We start from the raw sequence: 27,725 nt of genomic DNA, 5'->3' as shown, positions 1-27,725 counted from the left end.
AGATCTAATGGATGGCAGAGCACGTAGTTCAGCATAGTTTGACAAGTTTATTTTTTCTCACAAGTGAACAGAAGGTAGCAAAACAAAAGGAGACCATCACTTCTCAAATTGAGAAAACAGCTCTTGAGCTCCTCACACCCCAGCAGTCTGTGGCCAAAAAGACAGAATAAAGGCTGACCCTCATGGCCAGCACCACTTGACAGGCCAAATGAATTGGGATTTAACATAAACTTTGTTACATTTGTTAATTTGCATGTATTATTCTCTTAACATTTTTAACAGTGTTACATTTTGTACGCAACTAAGTCTATTTGTGCCTTTTTGACAAATTCCACCCCTGTAGGAACTCGTGAGGTGGGTCAGTCCAATAATTGCTTCCAGGTGTGTCTAATTTGTAGCATACAAAAAGGGCCTAAATTATTTGCATCCCCCTATTAAGTACCAAGCCAAAATCACAGTGAGACAAGTATACCTGAATAAGTATATTTGAATAGCAGAAACAGTGCCAGTTAAAGGTCAAACTCTCACATCCGTAAATAATGTCATAACAATCACAATCACAGCTCTTTTTTTTCTAACTTTATTTCAACTACTCCTGTAGCGGTCTATCAAAAGTGTGGACCAGCCAGTACACTTACAGCATTAGTATCTGTGCAAGTGTTGTAGTTCAAAATTAAACACACAATGTGGTAACAAAACAGATTTAAAAACAAAAGTGTAAAATATCTTAGAATTTAGCATATGGGCCTTTATTCACAATTTTGGCTTTTTAGCAGTTAAAACATGAGTTGTCTCCTAGCAAAATTACAAACTTTTTTTTATATCTGCGGTTACTTTTACTTTGTGATTTAGTAGATATAAAGTACACTGTTATGAAACTATTGAATAATCCATGTTCTTGTTTTAAAAAACCTTATAATACATTTATTTCATTTGATTTCATGAGAAAAAATAGAACATAACAAAAATAATCCTTAGTGCCGCTTGACTTTGATGATACGTCATACAAGGACTTGCTTCAGATGGTATTTTGGTGACACTGTTCTAGCAAGAAGATTACAACATTACCGGTCCGATCGTAAAGCAGACTCACACTAACACAAATTTGTTGTGCACTAATCCAAACTTTTATTTCAGACCACAAAGTGCTGACCTCTCGTTGACCTCACACCAAGTAGAAAATATTTATGAGAATGATGATCTTAAACTCCATGATGCTTTTCAATCATCAATTCAAGCTGGATCACATTCACCATGATTACATGTGTCTTTTTCAACTCAACTCCTTTTACAAATCCAGTTCCTGGGATGCGACTCTCTTCACATCGCCTGTCGGATCTTTTCCAGGCTCTTCTCGATGTTGTCGATGACCTCCACGGCCGCCTGCGGGATCCTGGTGCCCGGCCCAAAGATAGCGCACACGCCGCTCTGGTACAGGAAATCGTAGTCCTGTGTTGAGAAGGCAAACAAGGCAAGCTAGTTCCAGGTCCTAAATGGCTCTCGAAGTGTCCCAATTTGTCAGATTACCTACTCAGACGTCTCATGTCCAGGTGAGAGGCATGATTTATGATCTACAATAAACTTCCAAGGAGCAAGTAAGCAAGGAAACAGCTGACCACTCTATGACATAGGGACGCACAGTAGTGATCACATCGCCGCTATAAATAGTTATACTGCGTTAGTGTTTATAATAAGAATATCACTAATATTTGGTTAATATTCAAGTCACGAAATGTAAATGGAGAATTGTTGCCGCTTTGTGAATGGTTATTTATCGGATTATATGGGTGGAATAGAGGAGATTTCGGATTATATGGGTGGAATAGAGGAGCTTCCATTGGCTCTGCTGTAAGCAGACTTTTATTTATGTTTATTCATTATTTAGAATGCATTACATTTTTTTTTTCATAATGATTGTGAACGATAGGCAAAATTCCAAGTAAAGTGCAGTTCCCCATTAAGTTGTTTGGCCAACTGGTTTGACAACTGATTAGTGTCAGGTGACACTCCAGTCCATCAGGTGACGCACAATGAGCATTCGAAAATGTGGCTCTATCTGCTGGATCTCACGGGGCACTGCCCCATGTGGAGAATTTCACCATTGGGTAGTGATGGTTAAATTTAAATCAATCCATCCATCCATCCATCCATTTTGTATTTCAATCAATAAAGTACCAATTCCCAGGTACAATTTTTGGTATTTTTGTGTTTTCGTGTGTTAATACATGTAAATTGTATATGTAATAGAATCTATTTGTCAACCTATTTAACAGTGAGCTGATAATAATAACTGTGCTGTCCAGTTGTTATATCTTGTTTTCCTACATTTCTGAGTCTCATTTGCAAGTACTATACAGAAGACTTTGCATGCAGTTGAAATTCCAAAACATTAAATGGCAGTAGTGAATAGACTACGGTGTGTTGTCGTAATCAGGAAGTATTCTTTGCCATGAAGTTGAATGTGCCAGTGTAATCCTACAAAGTCGTTATACATTAAGTATTCTACTTATTACACATCAGCTGTTTGATTGTAAAATGTATCTTAGTTGGAGTTTCCATTACCAAATTTGGAGGTGATACAATTGGCCTGTAAAATCTCCAGTGCTAATAGGTAGCATGTATATGACATATCCGATGTCAATTAGCATCGAGCTAGCAAATTTTTAAAAGTGGAGCCTTACTTTTGAGGGATTTCTATCAGGCATGTTTATTTTGTTGGCTTGGAAAATTCCAACATTACCAAGAGACAGTCCTCTATGAATACACCTGTTTCCCCACCAAGTGCTTTGCTTGAGGCGGTGCCGAGTCTACAACTGGACGTGACATAACGGCAACTAAGTTATTAAAATATGGCACCGTTTGATTTTATATTACTCGGTACACAGTAATACCTACAAAATTTGGTCATGTGCTTATAATAGTACAAAATTTGGAACCCATTCTACTATTGAAAGACATACAATGGAAGGGGGAAGAGGGACAAGTTTGCAAAGTGATACTAAATAAGCATTGCAATATTTAGTTTATTGCATTGCTTGTTTTGTACTTAACAACCAGACCCTTTCCCATGCCGTAATTTAATCAATTTCTTTCTATGGTAATCATCACACTTTTCAATGGTACTCTTATGTGGTGGCATCACATAAAAAAGACAAAGTTGTGGACATGTCTGCTGAAGCTGAAAATTTGCTGTTTTGAGCAATGTTTTACCAAAAACTCCAAATTGTACCACTTTAGAAAACTATCATATTTTTACCCTGTCACGTAACGAAATACAGCAAACAAGGTATCAAAGTATTTTTGGATAGAGTTCTTGTATTGGAAATATAATTATGTATATCAATATCGGAATAGTGTTTGATGTACCCGCTGGGATACAGAGCACAAATATAACATTTTCAAATATGTTTGAATTTACCTGTGGTGGGATGACACCTCCACAGATGACAAGGATGTCAGGCCTGTTCAGTTTGCGTAGCTCCTTGATGAGCTCTGGCACCAGCGTCTTGTGCCCGGCAGCGAGCGTACTGACACCAACGCAGTGCACGTCTGCGTCCACCGCCTGCTGGGCAACCTCTAGGGGTGTCTAAGAAGATAAAAAGACAGCCTATAAACTATTCTTCTGTTTACTTCAAAATATGACAGTCAAAGATCTCTATACGACAGAAGGGGGGTTAAAGGAGACCTGAAAGAGCGGCCCAATGTCCACATCGAAGCCGAGGTCAGCAAATCCCGTGGCGATGACCTTTGCTCCTCTGTCGTGGCCGTCCTGACCCATCTTGGCCACCAGGAGGCGAGGGTTCCGGCCTTCAAGGCTCTTAAATTCTGTCACTCTACATGTGTTACAAAAAAGACGGTAAAAAACCCTGGGCGGGTCACAAAGATTAGGATGTGGTCTGGTACCTGTTGTGGGCCAGAGCGATCTCTTCGTGCTCACCGAACTCGCTGCGGTAGGCGCCGCTCACCATGCGTGTGCTCGCCTTGTGTTCGCCAAACACTCTCTTCATGGCGTCCGTGATCTCGCCAACAGAACATCTGAAGATCACACATTCCGCTTATTTCACTAGAAATACCATCTAGTCTATAGACTGTAGATGACCACAATATATCCTGTCAGAAATGCTTATATGTGCCATTAAATTCCAATAATACACAACAATTATGATTTATTGAGAAAAAAAATGCATGAAAAATAAAGAGCATTTTGTGTATGAAACATCTCTGCTGTAGCTGCAAATGGATACTGCTATGCAATTATTTTGAGAAGTCCACTTCTACAATATAAATGATGAAGCTTTTTGTGTTAAAACTGCATAGAAATTGTTTTTAACAGAAGAAAAGCCTGCTAGGCTACAGTTAAAAATAATGAGTACCACTCTACAAAAAGTGTACCTGTCATTACAGTTGATAATGACATATACAAACCCCGTTTCCATATGAGTTGGGAAATTGTGTTAGATGTAAATATAAACGGAATACAATGATTTGCAAATCCTTTTCAACCCATATTCAATTGAATGCACTACAAAGACAAGATTTTTGATGTTCAAACTCATAAACTTTATTTTTTTTTTGCAAATAATAATTAACTTAGAATTTCATGGCTGCAACACGTTTACCACTGTGTTACATGGCCTTTCCTTTTAACAACACTAAGTAAACGTTTGGGAACTGAGGAGTCACATTTTTTAAGCTTCTCAGGTGGAATTCTTTCCCATTCTTGCTTGATATACAGCTTAAGTTGTTCAACAGTCCGGGGGTCTCCATTGTGGTATTTTAGGCTTCATAATGCGCCACACATTTTCAATGGGAGATAGGTCTGGACTACAGGCAGGCCAGTGTAGTACCCGCACTCTTTTACTATGAAGCCACGTTGATGTAACACGTGGATTGGCATTGTCTTGCTGAAATAAGCAGGGGCGTCCATGGTAACATTGCTTGGATGGCAACATATGTTGCTCCAAAACCTGTATGTACCTTTCAGCATTAATGGCGCCTTCACAGATGTGTAGGTTACCCATGTCTTGGGCACTAATACAACCCCATACCATCACAGGTGCTGGCTTTTCAACTTTGCGCCTATAACAATCCGGATGGTTCTTTTCCTCTTTGGTCCGGAGGACACGACGTCCATAGTTTCTAAAAACAATTTGAAATGTGGACTCGTCAGACCACAGAACACTTTTCCACTTTGTATCAGTCCATCTTAGATGAGCTCAGGCCCAGCGAAGCCAACAGCGTTTCTGGGTGTTGTTGATAAATGGTTTTCGCCTTGCATAGGAGAGTTTTAACTTGCACTTACAGATGTAGCGACCAACTGTAGTTACTGACAGTGGGTTCCTGAAGTGTTCCTGAGCCCATGTGGTGATATCCTTTACACACTGATGTCGCTTGTTGATGCAGTACAGTCTGAGGGATCGAAAGTCACAGGCTTAGCTGCTTACGTGCAGTGATTTCTCCAGATTCTCTGAACCCTTTGATGATATTACAGACTGTAGATGGTGAAATCCCTAAATTCCTTGCAATAGCTGGTTGAGAAAGGTTTTCTCAACCAATTTGCCTGTAGACCTGTGGGATGTTCCAAATAAGTGTTTGATGAGCATTCCTCAACTTTATCAGTATTTATTGCCACCTTTCCCAACTTCTTTGTCACGTGTTGCTGGCATCAAATTCTAAAGTTAATGATTATTTGCATAAAAAAAATGTTTATCAGTTTGAACATCAAATATGTTGTCTTTGTAGCATATTCAACTGAATATGGGTTGAAAATGATTTGCAAATCATTGTATTCCGTTTATATTTACATCTAACACAATTTCCCAACTCATATAGAAACGGGGTTTGTATATTTAATCAAGAGTTGTAAATTGACTTATAAGACAACAGTATGTGCTGACTCTTATAATTAAATTAAAGGATAAGGCTTAATTAAACAAAGTGTGGGCTCACTATTTAGCAAACAGGAAGTTGCTGGGTGAATGACCAAAATTGTAATCAAGTAAGCGTACTATTATTTATGTGAATGTGTAATGTGAATCAGCAAAAGTAAGAAGTCAGTGAAAAAAATACTCAAGTACTGAGTAACTAGGGAGTAACTTTAGATTTATTTAGTAGCTGTAGTACTTGTACAACAACTGTAGTTAGTGGTTGTGTGTGTGCTTGTGTGTGAGATGACAGAGGAACCCTACTACAGCACATATTTCAAAAGATGCACATTTTACAGTAACTTGATGCTATAAGAGGGATAATGTTTGCATAAAGTTAGCTAAAACAAAAAAAAAAAAACACATGAACAAATTAGCGCAACATGTTTTCTCTATTTGGAAGTGAAATTCTTGTAGGCTGAAATGTAAACATTTCTACTGACAAAGATGACGGTGCATGATTTAAATGTTCTTTTTCATAGTTTGTAAGTAAGACGAGTTGTGCTGCTTCGTCTGACGTTGTGTCACTTTTTACAGTGTGTAGTTTATTCGGATCATGTGACTGCCAAGTTCCAGTAGATTGGTAAAATGGAGTCAAACATCACTTAGTGCTTACCGTACATTGGATTGGTGAAACAGTCAACAACTGGAAGAAGTCTAACGAGAAAAATTAACGCAGCTTTGCAAGCAGTAATCAATTTAATTATAATGGTTATATACAAAATACAAAACCAGTGAAGTTGGCACGTTGTGTAAATCGTAAATAAAAACAGAATTCAATGATTTGCAAATCCTTTTCAACTTATATTCAATTGAATAGACTGCAAAGACAAGATACTTAACGTTCGAACTGGAAAACCTTATTTTTTGCAAATATTAGCTCATTTCGAATTTGATGCCTGCAATGTTTCAAAAAAGCTGGCACAAGTGGCAAAAAAGACTGAGAAAGTTGAGGAATGCTCATTTATTCTTATTTAGAACATCCCACAAGTGAATAAGCTAATTGGTGGGTGCCATGATTGGGTATAAAAGCAGTTTCCATAAAATGCTCAGTCATTCACAAACAAGGATGGGGCGAGGGTCACCACTTTGTGAACAAATGCATGAGCAAATTGTCCAACAGTTTAAGAACAACATTTCTCAACGAGCTATTGCAAGGAATTCAGGGATTTCACTATCTATGGTCCGTATTATCATCAAATGGTTCAGAGAATCTGGAGAAATCACTGCACGTAAGCGATGATATTACGGACCTTCGATCCCTCAGGCGGTACTGCAGCAAAAAACGACATCAGTGTGTAAAGGATATCACCACATAGGCTCAGGAACACTTCAGAAAACCACTGTCAGTAACTACAGTTGGTCGCTACATCTGTAAGTGCAAGTTAAAACTCTACTATGCAAAGCGAAAGCCATTTATCATGAACACCCAGAAACGCCGCCGGCTTCACTGGGCCCGAGCTCATCTAAGATGGACTGATGCAAAGTGGAAAAGTGTTCTGTGGTCTGACGAGTCCACATTTCAAATTGTTTTTGGAAACTGTGGATGTCGTGTCCTCCGCAACAAAGAGGAAAAGAACCTCCGGATTGTTCTAGGTGCAAAGTTCAAAAGCCAGCATCTGTGAGGGTATGGGGGTGTATTAGTGCCCAAGACATGGGTAACTTACACATCTGTGAAGGCATCATTAATGCTGAAAGTTACACACAGGTTTTGGAGCAACATATGTTGCCATCCAAGCAACGTTATCATGGACGCCCCTGCTTATTTCAGCAAGACAATGCCAAGCCACGTGTTACAACAGCGTGGCTTCATAGTAAAAGAGTGCGGGTACTAGACTGGCCTGCCTATAGTCCAGACCTGTCTCCCATTGAAAATGTGTGGCGCAATATGAAGCCTAAAATACCACAACAGAGACCCCGAACTGTTGAACAACTTAAGCTGTACATCAAGCAAGAATGGGAAATAATTCCACCTGAAAAGCTTCAAAAATTGGTCTCCTCAGTTCCCAAACGTTTACTGAGTGTTGTTAAAAGGAAAGGCCATGTAACACAGTGGTAAAAATGCCCCTGTGCCAACTTTTTTGCAATGTGTTGCTGCCATTAAATTCCGAGTTAATGATTATTTGCAAAAAAGATTAAGTTTCTCAGTTCAAACATTAAATATCTTGTCTTTAGAGTCTATTCAATTGAATATAAGTTGAAAAGGATTTGTAAATCACTGTATTCTGCTTTTATTTACGAATTACACAACGTGCCAACTTCACTGGTTTTGGGTTTTCTAAATAAATATAGCTGTCAGGACTTGGACTGTGGAGTTTTTGTTTTCCCAAGATGCAAAAGGATTTGGATCGGACATGGCTTGAAGGTAAATACATATTTAATAATATAACTATAAAGAAAGGATCAAACAAAAAGCGCGCACAGGGGCGGAGGTACAAAACTTGACTAATGAAAACAAAAGACTTGCACGGGGGCAAAAAACTATGAACAATAAAAAACACTAACTGTGGCAATAATAAACAAACTTACTTGGCATGGACATGAAGTGCGCAGACGTGGACAGAGTGTGACAGGGGGCATAAATGCGAGGATAGCAGGGTGAGAAAGGCTATGACTCCAGGACGAACAACAGAAAATCAAAAGCTTAAATAACACAGACATGATTAACAACAGGTGCGTGACTCAAAACAGGTGCGTGACATGACAGGTGAAACTAATGGGTAACTATGGTGACAAGACAAGGGAGTGAAAAGACAGAAACTAAACAAAACATGACTTAAAACAAAACATGATAATACAGACATGACAATAGCGGTTGAAACTAAATACAAAACGGCGCATTACTGCCAGTAGCCAAAGGAGGAGTTTTGTAGACATCCATCCATCCATCCATCCATCCATCCATTTCCTACCGCTTGTCCCTTTCGGAGTTACGGGGGGCTGGAGCCTATCCCAGCTGCATCACGGCAGAAGGCGGGGTACAACTTGGACAAGTCGCACTAGCAAAAATAAACATGTGTGAATGCCTTGTGGCATTCACCTAATTAAATGAAATACATTTAGAATAATAACATACAATATATTAACAATTTACTATATAATAATAATATACAATATAATAATTGTAGATGTATAAATAATCGAGTTATAATCGAATCGTAGCCCCTGAATTGTAACTACACCGTGAGGAGCCCAAAGATTCCTACCTCAATTTGATTCAGGTGTTTGTTACTTTTTCGTTTCAGACAGAATACCACATTCATCCATCCATTTCCTACTGCTTGTACTTCTCGTGGCTGCGGGGGTGCTGGAGCCTATCCAGGGAGGCAGGGTACACCCTGGACAAGTTGCCACCTCATTGCAGGCCAACACAGATAGAAAACATTCACACTTACAGTCACAAACAAGGGACAATTTAGTGTAGCCAATCGGCCTCCCGAAGTGCATGTCTCTGGAGGTGGAAGGAAGCCGGAGTAAGACCCCAAGCCTAGGAATCAAACCCGGCACATTCTCAGTGTGAGGTACAAGCTTCACGGAGCTTCACACAGTCTTGGCTAGGTGAGCCGGTATCGGACACTTTGGTATCCCTGGATAGATTCTCACTCTTCCGTGCGGACTGGACATTGGCTGGGGTCTGGTGGGCCGTCCAGGACAGAGTCGACTCTCTTGGTCGCTTTGTTGGGTCTGTTCCCGTCTCTGGCCGTGCTACCCCCCACGCCAGCAGACGATGGTGTAGAGCACCGCAAGGGCAACCACAGTGTATGTGGGTAGTGAGATACTGTTTTTGTTTAGTTGTTTGTACATGCATTGTGCAATAATATGTGTGCAAAATGTGTTATTTGTTGCTCATTTTTGTTTTTTTGTTGCGTTTTAGTCTGGTAGCTACAGTATATGTCAAAATGGCGCAACTGAAGTGGCACCTGGTTGCACCAACTCTGTGCCCTTTTAATATTACTCTCCAAGCTTTTGGACATGTGTCTGGTTACAAATTGAACTTGAGGAAAAGTGAAATATTTCTATAAATTCTTCTGCTAAGAAATATCCTCTGCACAATTTTCTCTTTGAAATTGCCTTGCAAAGTTTCACATACTACGGTGTCCAGGTCACACATACACTTGCAGAGCTTTATAAAGCCAACTTTGTTCCGCTGTTATCCAGAATCTAGGGAGATTTTGACCGCTGGTCCTTACTTAATTTATCTACAGTGGCTCTGTTAAAATGAATATACTTCCGCGATTTCCCTTTTTGTTCCAGTGTATACCACTTTTTCTCGCTCAGTCCTTCTAAGTAAATTAGATAGTCAGATTCTAGACTTCATTTGGGATAAAATGACATAAGCAAAATTTGCAGAGACCTAAATCATCAGGAGGATGTTTGATTTGTATTGTATTTCTGTTAATTGTGTGTCAAAAATTTCAAAAAACAAATGTTTAAAAAAATAGAAATAGCTTCTATGCCCTGCTTTAGACTGCCACCCTGCCAAAGCTACCTTCCCCTTCTAGTGTAGCAGGCTAAAACTGGCCCTGCTATAGAGTAAAGTGGTAGTCAATAACGTGCATGTAAAAAAGATAATTAAGTGCAGCATTTTAAAGATACCTGGCGCGCGCTGCCTCCACAGCTAACGCCAACAGGTTGCCCTCTCTGTTCCGTGCGCATTCTTCAATGGCGGCGAGACATTTGCTGGCAGCGTCAGCATCGCGGCTTTCTCTCACCTGCGACAGCATATTTTTAATTTTAGCTCATTTTATAATCACAATTGTAAACACTTTGCTCAATGAATGCCTCATCATTGTTTGGAAAAGCTCGTATTTTCTGTGTGTTGGTGTTGATTTCTTTGCGGAGGTGCACCTAATAAAGTGTGTACTGCAGCATTCGCTTAGTGGCGCTAACCTTCTTTAGCTTCTCGATCTGTTTCTGCCGTACGAGCGTGTTGTCGATGGCCAACACCTCCACGCTCTCCTCCTTCTCCAGGCGGTACTTGTTGACCCCGACAATGACCTCTGCCCCTGGGGACAGAGAGGAAAAATAAATAAAGGAAGTGCCTTCTGAAATATTTACCGAAAAACACTGTTGTACACTTAATAAGAGAGAGAAGCGAGCACCTAACCTAAAAAACCTGCAGGGTGAATGGTGACTCAGGCTCATATGCAAAGCATTTATGCTCAAATGTAAATGTGCAAATGTGAATTTCAACACAGTGGTTTTTGCAACAGCACAAAAAAAGAAGCTACAATCTCCAGGGGCCTCATATATTAAGCTTGCTTACGCAGAAAAACCTGGCACACATGTATTTTTACTGCAAAAATTAGATGTATCAAGACTAACATTGACGTGGAAATGTGCAATGCCTCATGCCAACTTCATACTTCACGTACAAACCCCGTTTCCATATGAGTTGGGAAATTGTGTTAGATGTAAATATAAACGGAATACAATGATTTGCAAATCCTTTTCAACCCATATTCAATTGAATGCACTACAAAGACAAGATATTTGATGTTCAAACTCATAAACTTTTTTTTTTTTTTGCAAATAATAATTAACTTAGAATGTCATGGCTGCAACACGTGCCAAAGTAGTTGGGAAAGGGCATGTTCACTACTGTGTTACATCACCTTTTCTTTTAACAACACTCAATAAACGTTTGGGAACTGAGGAAACTAATTGCTGAAGCTTTGAAAGTTGGAATTCTTTCCCATTCTTGTTTTATGTGGAGCTTCAGTCGTTCAACAGTCCGGGGTCTCCACTGTCGTATTTTACGCTTCATAATGCGCCACACATTTTCGATGGGAGACAGGTCTGGACTGCAGGCGGCCCAGGAAAGCACCCGCACTCTTTTTTTACGAAACCACGCTGTTGGAACACATGCTGAATGTGGCTTGGCATTGTCTTGCTGAAATAAGCAGGGGCGTCAATGAAAAAGACGGCGCTTAGATGGCAGCATATGTTGTTCCAAAACCTGTATGTACCTTTCAGCATTAATGGTACCTTCACAGATGTGTAAGTTACCCATGCCTTGGGCACTAATGCACCCCCATACCGTCACAGATGCTGGCTTTTGAACTTTGTGTCGATAACAGTCTGGATGGTTTGCTTCCCCTTTGGTTCGGATGACACGATGTCGAATATTTCCAAAAACAATTTGAAATGTGGACTCGTCAGACCACAGAACACTTTTCCACTTTGCATGAGTCCATCTTAGATGATCTCGGGCCCAGAGAAGCCGGCGGCGTTTCTGAATGTTGTTGATAAATGGCTTTCGCTTTGCACAGTAGAGCTTTAACTTGCACTTACAGATGTAGCGACGAACTGTATTTAGTGACAGTGGTTTTCTGAAGTGTTCCTGAGCCCATGTGGTGATATCCTTTAGAGATTGATGTCGGTTTTTGATACAGTGCCTTCTGAGGGATCGAAGGTCACGGTCATTCAATGTTGGTTTCCGGCTATGCCGCTTACGCTTACTCCAGATTCTCTGAACCTTTTGATGATATTATGGACCGTAGATGTTGAAATCCCTAAATTTCTTGCAATTGCACTTTGAGAAACGTTGTTCTTAAACTGTTTTGACTATTTGCTCACGCAGTTGTGGACAAAGGGGTGTACCTCTCCCCATCATTTCTTGTGAAAGACTTAGCATTTTTTGGGAAGCTGTTTTTATACACAATCATGGCACCCACCTATTCCCAATTAGCCTGCACACCTGTGGGATGTTCCAAATAAGTGTTTGATGAGCATTCCTCAACTTTATCAGTATTTATTGCCACCTTTCCCAACTTCTTTGTCACGTGTTGCTGGCATCAAATTCTAAAGTTATGTTGTCTTTGTAGCATATTCAACTGAATATGGGTTGAAAATGATTTGCAAATCATTGTATTCCGTTTATATTTACATCTAACACATTTCCCAATTCATATGGAAATGGGGTTTGTATGCTGTGGATACTTTGGGGACTCACAGAGGAGATCGTTGGGGCTTTGCCAACATTTGATTTCAACAATGTAAAAAAGATTGAGGCAAGGACACAAAATTAACTTTTTCACCAATGCATGTAATGATTCATATTCTTGTTTGTGAGGATGTCTATTAATATATGTAGGCACACTGGCACCAGAGGCCGGGGAGGAATGACCCACCTTTTCATCACTAGTACGGCTGCTAGGACAAGAAGCTCTCCTGCGTTCTAATAATACATTCAGTAATCAAACAAGAGTCAAATTCTTTCACATCCTTGGTGATATGCTCGCAAGCCAATCGTGTTTAAATTTAAAAGATTTCAAACAAATCCATCCATCCATTTTCTACCGCAATTGTCCCTCTCGATATAACATAATCCATATTACATAATTTTAATGAACAAGAGATATTAACGTCTTTTTCCATTAAGAAACATCATACCCCAATCTAAATTTGTATTAACACATTACTGTCTAAACAACTAAGATACAGTATTCACAGTGAACATAAAGTCTGGGCGGTCTTTGCACAAAGTTATCAATATATAATCAACAATGTCGAGTTGAAACAGATGTGAAATCGTGTGATGTCACACAAACCGGAAATCAAATTAAATAATTAACATATGTTGCATTCATCCATCCATCCATTTTCTACTGCTTGTCCCTTACGGGGTCGCGGTGGGTGCTGGAGCCTATCCCAGCTGCACACGGGCTGAAGGCGGGATACATCTTGAACAAGTCGCCACCTCATCGCAGGGCCAACACAGATAGACAGACAACATTCACACTCACATTTGTCAAGACTTGGACTATGGCTTGGTTTGTTCTCCCGAGGTGCAAGTGAATTGGACTGGATATGACTTGAAGGTAAATACATTTTTAATAATAACACTCAAAGGAACAAAAGGCGCGCTCAAGGCGGATGTACAAACTTGACTAACGAAAACAAAAGACTTGCACGGGGGCAAAAAACTATGAACAACAAAAAAAAAACTAACTGTGGCAATAATAAACAAAACTTACTTGGCATGGACATGAAGTGCGCAGAGGTACATAGAGTGTGACAGGGGGCATAAATGCGGGGATGTCGTCAGGACGAACAACAGAAAATGAAAAGCTTAAATAACACAGACATGATTAACGAAAACAGGTGCGTGACTCAAAACGTGAAACAGGTGCGTGACGTGACAGGTGAAAACTAATGGTTGCTATGGTGACAAACAAGAGTGCACAATGAGTTCAAACGTGGAACAGGTGAAACTAATGGGTAATCATGCAAACAAGACAAGGGAGTGAAAAGACAGAAACTAAACAAAACATGACTAAGACAAAACATGATTACACAGACATGACAACATTCACACACAAGGGCCAATTTAGTGTTATCATTGTTCTTTATTATCAGTGGTTAATTTGGTCTCAAAAAAATAATGGCAGTAATATAGTTTACCTGCAATCATTTGTAAGTCAAAATTTGTTATCGGACCAGGCCTAATTGGGGGTAATCAGAATCACCCACCTATGCTGAATTTTTTACGTATCATGTTTCAGCAACTATCTATTCAAATGAGTCCATGAAACAACTGTCTTCCCCCAAGTCAATAGATACAATCATCTTGTCCCTGAAAGTCTTTTTCCAGGGCTCTAAGCTTGCGTGTACTTAAACAATACATTAGAAGCAGGCTGTTTGTTGTTCCCCGCAGGAGAAGAAGTTTGAGGACAGGTGGTGTGAGCGTCGTATGTCTGGGAAGACGAATAAAGCATTTGGAGATGTGATGGTCCTGGCTTCCACAGTAGCGACAGAGGCGTAATCTTCGTCGACGAGCTCGCTCAGCAGCGGTGACTTGTCCTCAGAGTGGCATTGGCACCCCGTCATTAGGAAGACGAGTGGTGGTTTTGACTGAAACAATTATAGGGTCGATTCTTGCCGCTCTCGATATTGATCCATGAGGCAAAGAGGGAAAATATTGGCTATCCTCTTAGCATCCTCTCTATTGCAGGCCTCAAATTTTAACTTTTTAAGGTCAAGGCAAGTGTTGTCTTAAAGAAGGGCTCATATTTTAGGGAACCAAGGCAAGTTGGAAGGGCACTAAGGCAAACATTATTTTTTGGGGGGGCAGGGGCTCCAAAGCATGCACAGAACTTTTCTCCAGAAGGTCTTATCTTTGTCCATGTGATGTCAGATGAAACTAAAATGTAGCTGTTTGGCCACAATACCCAGCAATATGTTTGGAGGAGAAAAGGTGAGGCCTTTAATCCCAGGAACACCGTTCCTACCGTCAAGCATGGTGGTGGTAGTATTATGCTCTAGGCCTGTTTTGCTGCCAATGGTACTGGTGCTTTACAGAGAGTAAATGGGACAATGAAAAAGGGGGATTATGTTCAAATTCTTCAGGACAACCTAAAATCATCAGCCCAGAGGTTGGGTCTTGGGCGCAGTTGGGTGTTCCAACAGGACTATGACCCCAAACACACGTCAAAAGTGGTAAAGGAATGGCTAAATCAGGCTTAAATTAAGGTTTTAGAATGGCCTTCCCAAAGTGTGGACAATGCTGAAGAAACAAGTCCATGTCAGGAAAACCAACAAATTTAGCTGAACTGCACCAATTTTGTCAAGAGGAATGGTCAAAAATTCTACCAGAAGCTTGCCAGAAGCTTGTGGATGGCTACCAAAAGCGTCTTATTGCAGTGAAAATATTAACATTGCTGTATGTATACTTTTGACACAGCAGATTTGGTCACATTTTCAGTAGACCCATAATAAAGTCATAAAATAAACAAACTTCATGAATGTTTTTTGTGACAAACAAGTATGTTCTCCAATCACTTTATTACAAAAAATAAGAGTTGTAGAAATTATTGGAAACTCAAGACAGCCATGACATTATGTCCTTCACAAGTGTATGTAAACTTTTGATCATTAATTAAAATTATTGTTATCAATATTGAAATCATGATTACAGATTGTTAGGTAACGCAGTGTTGGGGTGTGAATTTAATACCATCATGTAATTTGTAATGTCTAATAAAAAGACTATAGATAAACGTTATCCATACATCTAAAGACAAATATTACTTTTCTTTTATTCTTTAATAATATCAACTTGTCAGCTTTTTGTCATTACATGATGCCTTTATCTCTATTTTTACATTTTGATAGAGGGAGTTTTTTATTTATTATTTATTTAAGTCATGTACATGTAGATGTTGTATCGGGACAGATCCATTAAGAGTGTGAGCAGAAATATGTCGTATAGGAATTAACTACACACAATAACTCATTAACAACATGCTATGTCACATGAATAGTTTTTGAAGTAATACCTTTGTGACATGAAAAGAACACAAGTAATGTAAAAAAAAAAGTCTGGTGTTTACTTTTTGATATCAAAATAAAACACAAAGCAGTTTGGCTAATGAAGATAAAGTCAAATAAACAAGCTTTGTTCTTCTCCAACGCAGTTAAATAAAGGATGAGTGAACATCCCAGTAAACAAACTAAGGACTTTAAAAACAAGTTGTGACAACGTTTACAACACATCACCTGCTGCATGTTTCCTCACGTCATTAATTCTCAGTCCCAGCAGCTTATGGACGCCATATTGAGAAAATAAAAGCAACATCAAATAGTTTTCTCCTTCGCTGTATACATTTAGTGTATCTGTCTCCAATATGCAGCTGCAGCTCCAGTGCAGCTGAGATAGGCTCCAGCACCCCAGCGACCTCGAACGGAACAATCAGTACAAAATGGATGGATGGATGGATGCCTCCAATATTGTCCACACCTGTCTCCATCTAAACACAGCAGTGCGCTCCTAAACACACAGCGAGAAGCGAGGGAAACTGACGCTGAACCAAGCGCTTGGCTTCGTTAACTCCAAGGGGAAATCTCCGGAGCAAAGTCTGTGTCGTTGGGCCGCCATGATTATCAAGCCAAATGACGCTAGTGCGCTTGCGCCTGACTTTGTGTTGCCTAAAATTAATTAATAAATGATTTGGTTTTTTTTCAGTAATTAAAAAATTAGACAGTGTTACTAACCATCTGGAATTTTATCGCAAATTATCATTATACCGTTTACGGTTACATCCCTCGTCCATTAACAAGTAAAAAGTCAAGGGCGGTCACGGCATGTTCTTGCCGCCGATGTTGGTCAATTTTTTAGGGCATTACGGCAAATGACGAGGGCGGTCGCGGCAGTTGCCGCGGTTAAATTCGAGCCCTGCTATTGCACTCACAAATTCTGTCATCTAGACAAAGTGCTAATTCAATCAGTGTGTCAAGGGTGGCAGTTTCGTCATGGGTAGCAAGTTTGTTGTTAATTAGAAAATTTAATCCCTCAAAAATGCTGCATAAAGCAGCGTCACCAAATTTGCTCTCTGCAGCGAGAATACAAAAGTCAATGGGGCATGCAGCTACAGAGAGCTTGCCTAGTTTAAAATCCAACAGGTGGCTGCCTGCTTCTCTGCCTTTTAGGGATCAAAAACCTTCATTATTTTGTTAGTAAACAAAGATAGTGACATGCGCACAGCAGGAGAGTTCTTACAACGCCATCGCCAACACCCTAACAAATTATGTACCAAAAAGAACGCTGAGGTTATCAGGTGCTGGGTTATTAGAGGCTCCCAGAAATAAGTCAAAAGAGGATCGGTGATGCAGTCTTTGTCAACTACGCCCCAAAACTATGGAACACACTGCCCAAAAATATCAGGGAAGCCAACTCGATAGATATATTCAAAAGACAGCTTAAAACCTCTCTTTACTCAAGCATTTAACTTTGATATCAGGGATGCCAGCTAACTACACTTTTAACCACTACACTATCACCTTGCACTTGATGCACCCACACTGCATCACCCTTTTATTTCCTACATTGCTCTTAAATTTCTGCATCCACACTGTGATTAGTGTAATGTAAATGAAACCTGCAATTCAGTGCTTTTTATTTCCTACATTGCTGTGATTACTGTACTGTAAATGAGACCTACGGCTCACAGTGATCCCTGTATTTTATTATACAAGGATTACTGTCTGCACTCTTGTCTACATGAAGCTGTCAAATCGCGCAGCAGCTGGTCATGATTATCAAGAGTCTGTCCAAAGCCAGTGAGCGCAGAGTGGAGTTGTTCTTTTTTAGCGGGGTCCATGTTGGCCTGTAGATTTGTCAGAGTAGGACCCCAAAGCAGAGCAACAAATATATAAGCAAAATAACATAAAGTGACTCAACAAGGAGTGAAGTAAAATAAAGTATAAACACTTCAGATGTGGAGAAACCAAAATCGCACACAGAAGTAGTGGAGAAGTAAAAGTTTAAAGGGGAACTGCAATTGTTTTTGGAATTCTGCCTACAATTTATCATTTATCATTTATCATTCATCATGAGCGTCAAGAACATGTCTTTTTTTAGAATTCTAAAGATGATAAAAAACGCTTGAAATATGCGGCTAATGGGAGTCACCATTGCAGCTTCAAAGCCCTCTAAAACAACTCCCTCCATCAACATGTTATATACACACTGCACGTACTGTATATATATAAAGTAGTAACAGACACGTTCATAACAATATGCAATATGTACAATGTTTACCGTATTTTGGCCATTTTAAGCAATACCTGAACTTCCTTCCTCAGTACATTTATTACCGTTTCCATAGCAGCGCACTTCCAACTTCCGGCAACAAATGTGTGTTCCTACTTCTGGAAACAAACGCGGGTGTGTTCTAATCATGGCAGATTTTGTAATAGATAACAAAGGCGACCACTTTTGGACAAATGAGGATTCACAACCTTATCTTTTTTAACCTAATATACGGTGGATGAAATACTTGTTATAGAAGCAAGCACAAAGAGAGGGTGAAACGTTGGATCAGACAAAAGCCAAGAGAGTGAGGTCGGCGTGACTTGCCGGTTTAAATGTTGAACTTGGAGGCAAGCTATGCCAACATAAATGGCGTGCTTACCTAAAATCAACTGGAAAAAACTTCACCGGCCAAATGAACCAAACGGGCAACTGTCCATCGAGGGAGTCACTATAATATTGATCATGATAAAAGCAGCACATCATGCTTGTTATCACAACTAAAGTAAATACACCGTCGAGCTAGCTGTGTAAAAACAAAACAAAAACTTGAAAATAATTAAATTTTAACATTAGTATTTTTTTAGGTAAACATCTTTATAAGACATGTCCTTGTTCGCATAGAGACTTTAACCAACATGTCAACCGCTTCAGGGATGCTCGATGGCAGGCGACAATATCGGCACTGCAGCTAAACACTCTTTCAGATTGTTTGCATTTGTTGTGTCAGTGCTTCTTGTACAAAATAGTTGTGACTGGGAAGCTCGAGTTTAAGTTTCCAATCAGTGTTTTACTACTGGGAACGTATCTTTAGCAATGTGATGGCAGCACAGCGCTTTAGTAACAGCGCATCACTTTTCCTTTAATTTGGAAAACAACTTGAAAAAGAAGCTAGGCTAAGCTTTGCGGGTTTTAACATGCAGCTTCATACACTCCTCATACTGGAGTTTGTGTCAAGTTTTAAGGTGGTAAAAAAAAAAGTTTGTTTGTCTTTTACTGACCAGTTTCTCCAATGCAGATGGTGTTTCCTCCATGTTTGAAGACTTTAAGTGTGTGAGCCACTCTGTGCATAAAGGAGGAGAGGCACAGCTCTCACTCAGCGCATACAGGGTAATCAGTGAGACTTACACGTCAGGACATCATTTGTTCATTTGTATACAGATGTGCGAAAGTCTTACTTAAGTTTTTTTGATGCGAATGCGGTTGAAATCTGTACTCGGAACTGTGGTCCTTTTTATTTTTTCTACTCGCACAACCCATTTCTCGGCACATATGCGATATTTGTCCTACCTGAGTCGATGCGAGCTTGTCGACGTGCCGCACATTCCTCGATGCGCAGTTTCGGGATGCCCTCGGCCACTGCTCTGGCCATGCCGCCCATTTCCTCAATCTCCTGGATGAACTGCAGGGTGGGAGGATACATACATACATACATACTGTCACTTAGTGGCCTTTTATAGGTACTACAGGGTAGAATAAGTGCATAGTGTACAGTCAAATTATGTATGTACGTAACTGTTTTATATCAGTCATACTGTACTGAGCAGTGTTTCCTGTTTTATGGTTTTTATCACAATCCTCCCATCACTGGTACGTCTATATTATGTTCTGCGATACCACTGACTACTACACTTATTATGATTAATATAAACATGCGCTGGCCGACCTTCAAGGCCGTGTTGTAGAGATCGTCGGTCAGTGACTCCATCATGTATGACCCTCCCCAAGGATCTGCCACTTTGGGGATGCCTGACTCCTCCTGTATGATGATCTGCGTGTTACGGGCGATGCGGGCGCTCTTGACCGTGGGCAGGCCCAGCGCCTCGTCGAACGAGTTGGTGTGGAGCGACTGGGTGCCACCAAACACAGCCGCCATGGCCTCGATCACGGTGCGGATCACATTGTTGTATGGGTCCTAAGAATGGGGACACCGTGGCGCTTCATTAGGCACGCTTGTATGATCTGAAGAGCATGAATCTTGCATATAAATCTTGTATTGGATTGAACACGACATCTAGTATGACCTGCCTGCTCTGTGAGAGACCAACCAGACGTCTGGCAGTGAGTGCGGAGAAGAAGAGACTTGGAGTTTTTGGGCTGGAACTTATCCTTGATCAGCGTGGACCACAACCTCCGGCCCGCCCGCAGCTTGGCAATCTCCATGTAGAAATTCATGCCGATGCCCCAGAAAAACGACAACCTGCCCAACCGAACGTCCCCCAAACCCCCACACACGCACGCACACAGACACACGCACGCACACAGACACGCGCGCGCGCGCGCACACACACACACACACACACACACACACACACACACACACACACACACACACACACACACACACACACAGATGACAGACGCTATTACAAAAAATGTCTTCTGTAAGGAAGACGAATTGATGAAAAGAGATAAAAAGCGCTCCCCGGGCACAATTGAGTGACAACTCCATCCTCAGACCATTCCAGGGAAGCGCACCGAGGATTTAATCGTTGTGTCAAAGTGGTTTTATTGTAGTCATTGAATGGTGGCACAAGGTCAACCAGACCCAAGAAAAAGCTACTGACTGAAAAACCTGAATCAATATTTGGGTCAAAAAGTGTCTGATTAGTATTTATAAAAAAATCTGTTAAAAGAACTAAGTGGACTGTTTGTTTTTTTTTATGTTGACTTTCTCAATTAACTTGGGACAAAAATCAGAATTGAAATAATAATACTGGATAGACATGTGCAAGACATAAATAAGTTGTTTAAAACTTAAGGTTTTATTTACTTTAAATTAGGACTCCCAGGTACTTGTCCCACTAACTTAATAAAGTCACTAATTTTGCAACTGTTACTCTATGAAAGAAGAGTAACTCATTTGTACAAAGAATATTAGCCCTGATCAGGTTCTTTCCTCTAATCAACTCTTCTTTCTAAGAGTCTGTTATGCAGCCTAAGCTGCATAACAGACTCCCCAAAACGAACGATTCACTCGCTCAGCCCAGGAGCTTCACTGACTTGAATTGAAGACAAAGACTTGGACTTTTACGGACTCGCAGGTGTTGTAGATGTGGGTCATCAACCAATCATTAACATCTCAACGACTATGTGAGCTTGTTTTCCTAAATGCCAAATTGTAAACCAGCTTCATTTTGAAGAGGAGTTACTCCAATACAGGAAAAGTCAGTGATTGCAAGTCAAGAAAATAATTGAGCTAATCCATCCGTCCATCCATTTTTTACCGCTTATCCCTTTCGGGGTTGCGGGGGGTGCTAGAGCCTATCTCAGCTGCATTCGGGCGGAAGGCGGGGTACACCCTGGACAAGTCGCCAACTCATATCAAAGGAAACGTGCCCCCAAAATTCCATAATTAAAATTATGGAATTTTGGGGGCACGTTTCCTTCTATTTTTTTATAGTATGTTATATCCATCCATCGATCCATTTTCTACCGCTTGTCCCTGTCGAGGTTGCAGGGGGTTCTGGAGCCTATCTCAGCTGCATTCGGGCAAAAGGTGAGGCCAAAACAGATAGACAGACAACATTCACACATTAGAGCAGGGATGGGCAAACTATTGGTCTTTTTAATCCGGCCCGCCAAATAATAAAACAGAATTGGGCAAAGATCTGTTTTGAGAATTGCAACGACAAACTGATACTGGACTTGGACGCACCGGCAAAAAAGGGTGATCAACAAAGGGCTCCCACTAAAAGAGAATGTGTTAATAACCCTGTAATACCATTTTTGTGTTTCTTTGAGGTTCTGATATATTGTTAAAAATAGATGTATAGCCCATGTTTGGAAAGTCTACTCTTAGTTTCAACAGATATGATATGCTTTGAAATGAACCATGTATTCGCCCGGCCTGTCTGTCAAATTACAAAAGCCAATGTGGCCCCTGAGCCAAAAAGGTTGCCCACCCCTGCATTAGAGCCTTAGTGTTACCGATCATTTATATTAAATTCATGTTAAAATAATTATTAAGAGTGTCCCAATCTGATGAGAAAAATGTATACGCAGCGTGTTTATTATGTGCAAAGCTGGACAGCCATTTAACATCTAAATGTCCTTCAATAGGCACACACATTTGGTCTTTTCTTGTATTTAGGTCAAGTCATTTACAAAAGGTAAACATGGTACGCTATAAACTACTATAAACTACACAGCAGCTCAGCACACAATAACACAGATGCTATAAATATATACGTATGTAATAAGTGTCCTTATTTGAACAAATCTAAAACAGCACATTTGTCAGTAAAAACAAGTATCAAATAATTATAGTTACTGTACATTGGCGAATGAGAGAGAAATTACTTAAGTCGACAAGTGCATCAACGGAGGGCCAGATTTGACGGGAAACGCCTATATTTATTGGTTGCTCCAGAAAAGTGCGCATTTTGGATGAAGACGCGCAGAGACAGACTTAAATCAAGGGGGAGAAAGCAGTGCAGCCAGAATCTGCTCAATTGCGTACCATTTTTCACTCAAGCACATTGGAGTACAGGGCCCTAAATTATCCATTGTGCTTCCTCACCCCAAGCAGCTGCAGGCAGCATAGGGATCACATCGATGCATCCATCCATCCATCCATCCATTTTCTACCGCTTATTCCCTTTGGGGTCGCGGGGGGCGCTGGAGCCTATCTCAGCTACAATCGGGTGGAAGGCGGGGTACACATCGATGCAGCAGTGTTAATTTTGTTGACTAATAATTTTCGTCTTTGTTATCGTCAACAACCTATTTTGAAATAAGACGATAACGAATCACAACAAAATGCACGTTGACTAAGGCGATAACAAAATTAACTGACATTTTACTTAACGAATAAAAAGAAGACAAAAATGTTGACAGAAACGAAAGTCAATCATGTTTAATTTTGTCTTGCAGATGGGTGGGACAAGTTTGGAATATATCCATTCTAATCACAGCTCTTTAATAGCGTTTGTATGAGAGAAAGCAAGGAATTAGTTTAAAAGGAGAGCCAATCAGATGCTTTAACTTGTCAGCTGGATAAGTTGGATTTCTCACCACCAAAACCAAGATGGATTTGAAATGTTCCACATTGTAATATGTGTACATCTGGGAGAAAGTGAAAAGGACACATTTAATTTTTGATGCTAGGATGCCATCAGCAGGCGAGTCATCGATCTTGACGTCAACACAACTGAAGTGCAAGCTAATTCTACCGCTTTACTTCTTTACAAAAATGTATCAAGTAATATTCTCTGCCTCAAGGAATCCTTTATTTGTTGGTAGATCTAAAGGCATAACAACTTTGATTCCTAGTTATTTATTTATTTATTTGAAGCAGACATTCATAAACAAATGAAAGGTCCCAGCCCCCTCATGTCCCCGAAAAGGACAAGCGGTAGAAAATGGATGGATGGATGAAATTTGCCACATACTGTATGTGTATTTGCGGTTTCCGGTTCTCCCACTCATAAACAAATTATGATGAAAGCATGCATCACAACTCCGTTTCACAACACACATACACACCTGCTTTGCCAGAGACATACTGTAGCATAAAAAATAGTGCCTGAAAGATATCTATTGGCATTGGCCTGTGGAGCAAAACATTACTAATTACACCATTCCTGACCATAGGATCATGCTACTTTTGTGTTAAACAAATGCTTTACAGGTAGTCTAAATAAAGGAGCTTTCAAAAAAACTTTAAAGAGGCCTTATCTTTTATACTTTATATTTTTGTCGACTAAATTTACTGTACTTTTTAGCTGACTAAAATGTGATGTAATTTTGTTGACTAAAAATACACTAAAACTAAATTAATTTAGATGACTAAAATTTTACTATAACTAAAAATAGATTACAAATTGCTAACAAAATTAATACTGAAATGCAATCTGATTGGATGCTTATTTATCCTCGCCTTTGATTTTTCTAATCCAACAGTTCATATCTAACGTGTTTAAGCGAGATGGCAATTTTTCTCTCTGATGACGAGCAAAAAACACTTACATGCATACTAAATAATAACACGGATAACGAACAATGATTATTTAAATGATGTAAGGCATACCTAGGTGCAAACTCATCAATGGTCAAGCCAGCTTTCAGTCCGGTCCGACAATACTCCAGCCCATTGGCGATGGTGTAGGCCACCTCCAAGATGGCATCGGCTCCAGCCTCCTGCAGGTGGTAGCCACTGATGGAAATGGAGTTGAACTTGGGCATGTGCTGCCAACACAGTCAGTCATGTTAAATAAAACATTACACAGAAGATCGTAAATGACATTTAGCATTATATACCTGTGAGGTGTACGCAAAAATGTCCGCAATGGCATGCATGGAAGGCTCCGGCGGGAAAATATAAGTGTTCCGCACCATGAACTCTTTCAAGATATCGTTCTGGATGGTCCCGGTCAGCTTGGCCTTGGAGACGCCCTGCTCCTCGCCAGTCACGATAAACATCGCCAACACGGGGACAACGGCACCGTTCATGGTCATGGACACAGACATCTTCTCTAGCGGGATGCCGTCGAAGAGCATCTTCATGTCCTCCACGGTGTCAATGGCCACGCCCGCCATGCCTACATCGCCGTGGACCCTGGGGTTGTCAGAGTCATAGCCCCGGTGCGTGGGGAGGTCAAAGGCTACAGAGAGGCCCTGTTGACCGGCTGTGACAGAAGAAAGAACATTGACAGAAACATACGGTAAGTAGACACTAAAATAGGTACATCAAATCCAATGCAAGGGTCATTTATGATCCTCATTTGCTGGACACAGCCTGCATTGTGCAATGTTTTAGCCCATTCATTATCACTTACATTAATTAGTTGGATAACAATTAAATAAATTAAGCTTATTAGTTAAATTAACCCGTGCATTTACTCCCTTACTTACTGGAGTGTACCATTGCAGCCGAGAGGCGGAAATTATTACCATCATTTATATAGTTATATTTATTTATATCAATTATTATGTTTATTATTTCTTGTTACATTTATTTATGATTTTAATCTATATTTATTAATATGCTTTGTAAATATTTATTCACATTAAAAGGTTAAAAACTGAAAATAATTGTTATTATATAACTGGGTTGTTTATAAGCATATTATAGCATGTGTGCCAGGACTAACTATTATTTGGATTCTTTGGGGTGGCAAAGTAGCACTTGACCTTAACATTGAACAAAAAAAACATGGTTACAGAACATTTGGGACCAATTTAAAAGGTTTTACTAAACTGGTTTGTAATATTTTACCAACAAGAGGGGGGTGAACATTTGAGATACAGAGGTCTTAGTGATGTCATCCATACATAAAGTTAAAGTACCACACACACGAGAGGTGGTGAAATTACTCTCTGCATTTGACCCACCCCCTGGGAGGTGAGGGGAGCAGTGAGCAGAAGCAGTGGCCGCGCTCGGGAATGCTTTTGGGGATTTAACCTCCAATTCCAACCCTTGATGCTGAGTGCCAAGCAGGGAGGTAATGGGTCCCATTTTTATAGTCTTTGGTATGACTCGGCCAGGGTTTGAACTCACGACCTACCGATCTCAGGGTGGACACTCTAACCACAAGGCCACTGAGCAGAAAACCCAGAAGCTGGTTTAAAATCAAGTATAATTTATTTATTTATTTATCATTTAATCAAAATTATGATTACTTTGTTTTGGTGAAGTTTTGTAAACACTGACTTTTTGATCCAATTATGGCATTGGTACCTTTAATGTTGTCCTTGTAAAACTTGTTGCTCTCCTCCACTGTGCTAAACCCAGCATACTGCCTTATAGTCCAGGGTCTGTTGGTGTACATAGTGGGATAGGGCCCCCTAGTGTAGGGAAACATCCCTGGCAGTTCTTCTGCATTACGGGCTGAGTCGGCTCTGGTGTACACTGGCTTAATGTTAATGCCCTCAGGCGTGCGCCATATCAGATCTTCTGGGTTCTTCCCCTTCAGCTGCTTCTTGGCCAGGCTGGCCCACTCTGGGTGCAGCTCCAGCTGGTCATTGAACGACGGCGAGGAGGTGTGGATGTGGGAGGACGAGGAGGAGAGGTATGCTCGGACCAGGTGCCGGGCAGCCGGCGTCCTCCATGCTCTGTGTGCATTCAGCATGCTTCCTGTTTGTCACACACGCATGGATGACCTAATGGAGATAAAGAAGGGGATGATGAAGTTGGTGATTTGATGCAGTGCTTTTTGTCAATGTAAATATTGTATTATGTCAATTATACAATATATCCATCCATCCATCCATTTCCTACCGCGTATTCCCTTTGGGGTCGCGGGGGGCGCTGGAGCCTATCAATATATATTACATATTATTACTATTACATATGTGTATGTAATAGTAATTGTATTGTAACAAAATACAATCAACAGTGGTCTTTTAAAACATCAATCAATTATATATTTCACTCAATTAGAGACTAACGCAGTTGATAAACAATAATGTCAGCTATACACTCAGCATTAAGTTAAGTTTGACAAACTTTACGATTTGTCACAGAGAACATAAGTGAAGATAAATGCTGAAATTCATATTGATGTGAATGTGAACACTTTTCAATAGAGTCAATTGACAAGTTTACTGTTGGAACAAACGACTTTAGCTAGGTGTGAAGCTACTTAGCCTGTGTTAGCTAACGACGGCTGGCTAACTTCTGTCTTGAAGAATATGGATAGGCGTCCATAAAATGGACTATTTAGCCGTCTCATAGCATAAATAACACATATTCGGTAAACGTTTTCTGACCTTGTCTCCTCTAGTGATATTTAAGGTTGACGGAAGGCGTGTGTGCGTCCATCCAATGCACTTTCATAACAATAGCTGCCAGCCAATCGGCAGCTCGCTATGTCTAATAAATGAACTTTGACCGACCAACCGGAAGTGAATAATCGGCCGCCATATTGGAACGGTATGTAGTTCGGTCATCGAGAGCTCCCTTATTTATTTATTTTCCTTAGCAAAATCGTTGAATTCTAGTAGTGATCTACTATTCATGTTGTTCGTGCAAAACTCCTAAGAATATATTTTTGGTGTTTGTTTTATGTGTAATATTTAAATAATGTAAAAAAACAACTTAAAAAGATGCAAATTCACTGGTACAGTATAGTTAACTTGCCGTTTTTATTCAAGAGTTGGTCAACAACAGATAATTACTATTAACGATGGTTTCTGTACACCATCATGCTGGGTCAACTGAAGAAAAAACACACTTGAAGTACTGTTACTGCTTTTTAATGAGTGTTACAAATATATATTTAGCAGGTGCATTCAGCAGGACAAACCCTGATCATTAAAGTGGCGAT

The 27,725-nt window shown here is 40.2% G+C and overlaps 1 protein-coding gene across 2 annotated transcripts; it reads right to left on the bottom strand.

Moving 5' to 3' along the window:
• Positions 1-1,104: 1,104 nt before the first annotated feature.
• On the bottom strand, positions 1,105-27,318 carry mmut (methylmalonyl CoA mutase). 2 transcript variants are annotated; one of them, XM_061929424.1, is made up of 14 exons: positions 27,169-27,238; positions 26,678-26,714; positions 26,138-26,559; positions 24,718-25,085; positions 24,488-24,645; positions 20,485-20,656; positions 20,123-20,371; positions 19,747-19,858; positions 10,815-10,930; positions 10,521-10,636; positions 3,904-4,035; positions 3,686-3,833; positions 3,419-3,586; positions 1,105-1,449 (listed from the first exon to the last, which is right to left on the bottom strand). In XM_061929424.1, the coding sequence occupies exons 3-14, from the start codon at positions 26,526-26,528 to the stop codon at positions 1,321-1,323; spliced, it is 2,259 nt and encodes a 752-aa protein (XP_061785408.1). In that variant the 5' UTR covers positions 26,529-26,559; positions 26,678-26,714; positions 27,169-27,238; the 3' UTR covers positions 1,105-1,320. The 2 variants fall into 2 exon arrangements, with proteins under 2 accessions (XP_061785408.1, XP_061785407.1); XM_061929423.1 differs by lacking the exon at positions 26,678-26,714 and having other exon boundaries at positions 27,169-27,318.
• Positions 27,319-27,725: the final 407 nt, after the last annotated feature.

The sequence above is a fragment of the Nerophis lumbriciformis genome, linkage group LG34 (assembly GCF_033978685.3).
Source record: "Nerophis lumbriciformis linkage group LG34, RoL_Nlum_v2.1, whole genome shotgun sequence".
Classification (NCBI taxonomy): Eukaryota; Metazoa; Chordata; class Actinopteri; order Syngnathiformes; family Syngnathidae; genus Nerophis; species Nerophis lumbriciformis.
This window is presented reverse-complemented; position numbering and strand designations above follow the sequence as displayed.